The 6,652-nt window shown below is 60.5% G+C and overlaps 4 protein-coding genes across 4 annotated transcripts; 3 read left to right on the forward strand and 1 right to left on the reverse strand.

The window, feature by feature from the left end:
* Positions 1–64: 64 nt before the first annotated feature.
* On the forward strand, positions 65–750 carry GGTG_00740 (hypothetical protein; the record flags this gene model as incomplete). The annotated part of the gene is made up of 3 exons (XM_009218491.1): positions 65–85; positions 174–330; positions 392–750. 3 exons carry the CDS (start codon positions 65–67, stop codon positions 748–750), a joined length of 537 nt encoding a protein of 178 aa, XP_009216755.1.
* Positions 751–830: 80 nt separating this feature from the next.
* On the forward strand, positions 831–1,856 carry GGTG_00741 (hypothetical protein; the record flags this gene model as incomplete). Its single annotated transcript, XM_009218492.1, has 1 exon — positions 831–1,856. The coding sequence occupies one exon, from the start codon at positions 831–833 to the stop codon at positions 1,854–1,856; it is 1,026 nt and encodes a 341-aa protein (XP_009216756.1).
* A 138-nt stretch (positions 1,857–1,994) lies between these two features.
* On the reverse strand, positions 1,995–3,631 carry GGTG_00742 (hypothetical protein). The gene has a single exon (XM_009218493.1). The coding sequence runs from the start codon at positions 3,536–3,538 to the stop codon at positions 2,192–2,194; it is 1,347 nt and encodes a 448-aa protein (XP_009216757.1). The 5' UTR covers positions 3,539–3,631; the 3' UTR covers positions 1,995–2,191.
* Positions 3,632–3,827: 196 nt separating this feature from the next.
* GGTG_00743 (hypothetical protein) lies at positions 3,828–6,498 on the forward strand (the record flags this gene model as incomplete). The annotated part of the gene is made up of 2 exons (XM_009218494.1): positions 3,828–5,229; positions 5,352–6,498. Exons 1-2 carry the CDS (start codon positions 4,721–4,723, stop codon positions 6,496–6,498), a joined length of 1,656 nt encoding a protein of 551 aa, XP_009216758.1. The 5' UTR covers positions 3,828–4,720.
* Between the last annotated feature and the right edge of the window lie 154 nt (positions 6,499–6,652).

The raw sequence follows: 6,652 nt of genomic DNA on the forward strand, positions 1-6,652 counted from the left end.
TCAACCGGTCAAGAGGGAGCGCGGGTACTGTAGCCGGCTGTCCGACTGGGCGGGCCACACTCGCATGGAGGGACGGCTGCCGCTCGTACGGCTCCGTCCGCGACCCCAAGTACACCATCATCTCTTACACTTGGGGTCGCTTTCGCGCCAACAAAGACGAGGAAGGGACCTAGATTAACGTCAGGGGCCTGCAATGGAAAATCTCAAGCATCAGGACGGAAAGCGAGGGCGGGTTCAGCAGTGACCTGTTCAGACGCATCCTCAAGGTCGTCGGGAGGGATGCCGACTTCGTGTGGGTCGACGTCGCCTGCATCCCCCAGGCCCCGACGGGTCTTACAAGATTCCGGACCGGGTCTTGCAGGACGAGCTCGCTGATGAGATCGGCCACTAGGTGGGGATATTCAAGGGGGCGCAGAAGGCGCACATCTGGCTCCACGACCTCTCGACGACGGGCCTGCGGCAAAATATCGACACTCTGAGCAGCTGAGGCCCGAGGGGCCCGAAGGGTTCAGGAAGCTCCTCGAGTCCAAGTGGTTCAGCTCGCTGTGGACGCTCCAGGAGGCCTTCTTGCGCAAAGACGCCGAGGTGCTGTCCAGGTCCGGCAACAGCGTCTCCATCGTGGCGTCGCCTGGCGGTGAATCAGAGGTTGTGATGCTGCAGACCATCATGAACCTTGTCGACACGCTGCTCCACGGCCCCCAGAGCTACACGTTCTACGGCAATCTCCGCTACTCGGGCATCGAGCCCTGAGCGCTCTCAACCCGCTCGCACTGCTCGGCGTGGTGCCGCACCGCACGGTGTCGAACAGAGAGAACGAGGTGTGCGGCATCATGCAGGTCTTCAGCCTGAAGCTGGATCATCGCCATGGCTTGGAGAAGCTGGAGCGGGAGTTCTGGAAGGAGATCAACGGCAAGTCGCCTTTCACCGCACAGGCCTTCGTCCACCAGGTCCAACTACCTCGCGAGTTTGCCTCTTGGCATTTCGATCTGCCGATCAAGGACAAACTGCCTACCAGGCGCGTTCGCCAACAAAAGATCCGAATCACAAAACACCGCCCCTTCCAACGCTCACAGCCTTTCGATTTCAATCAACCGTACCTTCAACAATACCGCTGGTTTTGGGAGAAGAAGGCGATATTCATAAATCCTAACAGCAGGCTTTCTAACGGGCTTGTTTTGGGTTTGTTTGAGTTCTATCTGCTGGTGTTGGAAGCCATTGAATTGGCCGGTTCTTTGCTGGGGCTCGAACCTTTATTTGGCGAACGTGTGCCTGAGCCAGCGGCTTCCGACCCCGGCCATGGCTACAGGCGCGGGCGAGTTAGAGCACCGTACGATCTCACCAAGCTTGTGCCCAAGGACTTCTACAACATCCGGGAGGTGAAGGACTACAGGTTCCGCACGAAGGCGTGGTTCGAGACGGGCAGCGACGCCGAGATGCACCTGCAAGGCAGCTCAGTCGGCCCGGCCGACGTCCTGGAGCTGCTGCGAAACTCCTCGCCGTCGCGGAGGAGGGCTCCGCCGTCGGCCGAGGGGGTGCAAACCGACGACGAGTGCGAGGAGGAGCTGCAGGAAATACATGGAACCTTTGCAAACTCGCCCACATGCTCAGTCCACATGGACAAGGGCCCTCTTGACGGCGTCAACCTTTTCCAGCCGCGAGCGCGCGACGCGCTGAATCAGGCTGCCCCGGACCCCATCAGGTCAATGCAGGCCTTGGCCAAAAGAGCAGAGGATGAGGATATACGGATCATCGTGCTGGGCCGGTTCACGATCGAGCATGACGACAGACGCGCGACGACCTTGGGTGTCATTGTCCGTCCAGACGATCCAGGAGAGGATAGGGTGCAGTACTGCTAGAGGCGTGCGGGTTTTTGTACGTGGAAATCCGAGGCCACGGGGTCCTTCCAAGAGTTCAAAGGTGTCCTTGTCTAGTTAAGCCTTGCTTGGTTCGGTTCACCGGCATGAGCATTTTCCATAGTTAAAAGCAAAATAATTCTGTCTATAAATATCGGGTGTGTACCCATGGAGTAGCGCATCTCACAGCACATTACTCATTGTTCTCTAAACCAAACTTTAATAGTATTGCTCAATCGTAGCCTTACCTGGCCTAATGTAGAAGATTTCATACTTGAGTTTATACTTGCCAGCAAAAATACATGCGCACAGCTATTGCAATAGACACGTCCAAGTTCTCATCCGCTGTTAGACGCCGAGGGCGAGGGTGAGTGTGCGACGGTGACCAGAGCCTTCGACGGGGCGAGAACTACCGGATCTATTCGACGGAGAAGCTCCGCCATTCTCTCCTGCCCGTCCGCATACCGGAGATGATAGGTCACAGCCAGGCTCGCCTTGACCGTCCTGGCGCCGCCTCTCCTATGACCAAACAGAAGCGCGCCCTGGCCGCCGCCGGCCCCGAAGCAACGGGCGAGGCGCGTTGCCGTGTCGGCGGCGTCGCGGGCGTCGGTCGCGTAGCGGGCCGTATACATGGCCAGGACGACGTAGAGCTGGTAGCACAGCCAGACGTACTGCAGCTCCGCCGGCTGCATCCAGAGGAGCGAGCAGAAAAGGCTAACGGGGAAGAAGAGGCCCAAGGCGACGACGATGGCAAACTGTGCCAGCTCCCGCGGCCGGCTGCGCACCGGGTGGCCGTAGTGGAGCATAAACTGGTTCACGACCGCGGGGGCGCCCGTGATGAGCAGGAAGCCGGACCCGGACTGCGTGGGGCAGTGCACCTCGAAGTCGCGGACGGGAGCGTCGGGCGCGACGGCGGCCAGGGATTCGAGCGGCTCGCGCCGCAGGGCGAGAAAGGCGCTCGCAAGCCGCAGCATCAGGGGCGCGACCCAGAGCAGGGCCCAGGCCGTCCGGAAGGCGGCGGCGACCCCGACGGCCACTAGTAGTGCCGAAAACTCCGTGGCAACCAATGCCAAAATGACGCGGAGGTTCGGGGACCCGGTGCCCTCTGACACGAACGGCAGGTTTCCAGACGCGAGGTCGGCCGCCGTCGGCCGCGCCAGCGTCAGGTGGCTGACCGCGACCATCGAGCGAACGGGCGCAGCAGGTCGACGGGCGGTGACGCCCTCCTCGGCAGCGGAGCCGCTGTTCGGCCCCAGGCCAGAATGCTTCGCGTCGTCCAAGGTCGGGGTTGGGAGCCGAGAGATGGCGCGCGCCCAGAGGCAGTTCCGCAGAGATTGCGGCCCAGACTTGGCGGCGCCGTCGTTGCCATGCACCGTATAGGTCCACGCCAGGTGCGGGAAAAAGGGGGTGCCCAGCATGTGGCCCAAATTTTTGCCCCTGAAAAGGCCGTGTTCGGAAGCGCTATCGAGCATCAGAAGGGCGGCCTTGTGCAGAGGGCCGCCCATGGGGAGGAGGAGGGCCAGCTTAGGCAGCGAGGCGAACGTGAAATGTGAAAAGGAGCGCTGAGGCCACAGGAGCTGTTCGATGGACTGTACCATAACGGCTTCGGCGCCGATGTAACCCAAGACTGCGCCGATCGCCCCGAAAAGGGTGCCCTCTGGGCCGGCGATGCTCGTGTCACCCATGGTTTTTTTGAGGTGTGCTCAAGTTGTGGAACCAACGTGGGCTGGAGGGGAACGGCAGGAAATGCTGCCTTTTCAGCTTTTTCTGCACATGGAGAAAATTGCAGCCTGTGAGTGGCTTGGGTCGACAGGCAGCACGGCGCAGCAATATGCCGGGGAGGCAGCCTGACACTAATGGATGAGCTGACCGGGCTGGGTGGGCAGGCATGGCGACGCCACCGGCCTCAAGCAGCCCGGCCCGCCCCCCTTCCAGCCTGACCTCCATCCTGCCAGCTGGTCACCCGGCTTCCCATCGGATCTGCCATGTGCAGTATTTCCTCAAGTGCTATTGAGCTCAGATTGCTTAGGGATTAACCAGCAAAAACCGTCAATTTTTTTGGGCAGTTTCGTTTGCCAATTCTCTCTCCTAGGACGTAGCCTAGCTGGTTTGATAATTACCCAAAGGAACCTTATATTGCAGGCCGTCTTCGCTTGCGCAAATCCGATAATCCCCCCTGTGTAGCACAGCGCGGTGGACCGCTTTCCCGTTGGAAGGGAGGCGCGGCGCGGCCAGAAAAGGTGGTGTGATGCCCTGTTTCGCGGTGATTTACCTTAAGCCGTCGCAAGAAGAAACATCTGCTAAGCCACGTTTTACCCATAGGTCGCCGGATTCATCCTGCGCAATTTCTTTACGAGATATGTCAACTGTTTCCCCAGAAGACTCTGCCACGACCCCCAACAGCCCTTCGGCCGAAGCACTCCGAGCGAGCCTCGAACGATGGAGAAATTCGTACCGGAATGATGACCTGGACTGCTACCTCTTCGGTTCTGAATGGCATGAGTTCGAAAAGACAAAATGGGCCGAGTACGAGCAACTCGAACTTTGCCGCCAACGCCTGTCGACCGCCCCTCTGCACTGGCAGGCCGGCATGGAAGACGCTCGGAGACACATGGACCTGTTGAGAAAGCGGATATACAGACCACTGGAGGGGAAACTTCTCAAAACCAGCCCACTGTACATTCAGCTGGACCGCTACGTCAACATGTATTCTCCGGACAAGCCGTATCCTTGGAACCTCAAAGAGTCCTGGAGCCTAATGCTCTCGAGCTGGGTCAAATTCCAGGAATTACACGATAACAACGACGCCTTCCGGTCCCTTCTATCCCTTTGTCAGAGCAGCTCATTTCGCCATCTCCCTCTGGCCGATGATCAACCGGCGATCCATGCGGCCAAACTGGGCCGGCCGAGACGTCAAGCTCCGCGCCTCCGTCAGGGGCGCGTTCTACCCGATGCCCAGCCAGCAGGGCGGGCCCGCGGTCCCGCCGCTATCGGCGGAGGCGCTCAGCGAGAGCGCGACCATCGAGGCCCGCCTGCGGCCGCCGCTGACGGCGGCGAACCTGAGGCGGCTCACCAACATAAAGCTGAAGTGGGGGTCGTACCTCGACGAGCACCTGGTGCTGGTCCAGGGCACCGAACAAGCCCGGAGGTCTCGGCTGGGCACCGGATCCATCAGGACCTTGCTGCTCTTCAGCTACCACTGGTGGCTTATAGATGCGTACAACATGGCCAAGGGGAGGCAGGGGCAGCCGGAGCCGGACGGGGGCCAGGACCCGGCGGCGCCGCCCGAGGAGGCCGCTGATGGTGACACCATGCAGGCGAATGCCCCGGAACCAAATACAGCACCGGCCACGATACGGCCACGGCACAGACCACGGTACCAGGGACGGAACCAGAAACTGCAATAGAAACAGCACCAGGGACAGTGGTAGAGCCTAGCTCCCCTGCCCGGCGACCACTTGATTTTATCACAAGGCTGTTTAAACGAAGAGACTCTAGGCCTGCCGCCGCCCCAGCCGTTGCCGATGCTCAACCGGCCGAAGGGCCAGAGGCACACATAGAGCTAGGGGACTTGCCTCAACGCGCGGCACCGGCGCCCAGTCCGGCCGCCGAGACGGCAGCTGTTGCTGTGAACCCGGCGAATCCCGACTCCCCCGACAGTCACCCTCCACAGCCTGTCGCCCCAAGACCTCTGGGAACTGGTACCTTGTTCCCTGAGCAGATCTTGAGTGCAGAAACCACCGCCACGGCTCCTCTGGCCCCTGGAGTGCCCGCCGTCGCTGTGGATGAAACAGCCAATAGGACTTACGCGCCTCGCGAGACACTGACAACTACTGTAAGCATGCCTCCTCTCACGAGTACGCTGCATGAAAGTCAAGCAGCCGACACCCAAGCGGCCGGCTCACCGCAGGAGGGACCCGCACCCACAACACCAATATCTCCCCCGGTCACCGGCGATAGAGACGAGGATATCGCCGCAGATGCCATCAGCCAAGGGAACGCTGCCGCTGATGGTGCCCAACCCGCCGCCCCCATGGCCGCACCTCCCGTCCAGACCCAACAGCCCGCTGATGGCTTGGGGAAAGCGCCAGAGATACCGGCTACGACGCCAACGGCACCAACAACAGCAGGCATACCGACAACGGCAGCAGCAGCGGCGACGACAACAACAACAGCGCCGGCAACAGCAGGTAGACAAACAACGACAGGGGCGACGCCGGCGGAAACACCGCCGCCCTTCTTCCCCATGCCGCTCGAAGTGATCGAGGAGACACTTAAAAGTCTCTACCTCCTCCTGCCTCCCGGCGACTACGACACGCAGCCCCTCCTGTCCAAAGAAACCCAGCTTGCATTATCAGACCGACGCGATGCGGATGACCACCCCGAGGACGTCGACTGGGAACCCCGGCGACGGCAGAAGCTCCGGTCCTTCACTTTCTACCACGACCGCCTGCTCGACCTGGCCTCCGAGTACCTGGACCCGCCGCGCAACTGGACCACCATCTGGCGCGACAGCCGCAACACGGCGCAGTACTGGACCTTTTGGATCGGGCTCGTCATCTTCGTCGCCACCGTCGTGTTCGGGACCCTGGCGTCCGTTCTGGCGGGCGTCCAGCTCCACTATGCACAGGGCCCTCCCAAGTAGTGAAATGGCCTGGCTGGCGCATACGAGGGACAAGGACCTGGAAAAAAGTGAAGTCCATTTACTGGTTAATAAAAAATAAAAATAAAAAACATACAACACCGAGGATTCCCCAGTGGTCACCCACCTGAGTACTAGTTCGGCCCTCACTGGTTTG

The sequence above is a fragment of the Gaeumannomyces tritici genome (assembly GCF_000145635.1).
Source record: "Gaeumannomyces tritici R3-111a-1 unplaced genomic scaffold supercont2.1, whole genome shotgun sequence".
NCBI classification, from domain to species: Eukaryota; Fungi; Ascomycota; class Sordariomycetes; order Magnaporthales; family Magnaporthaceae; genus Gaeumannomyces; species Gaeumannomyces tritici.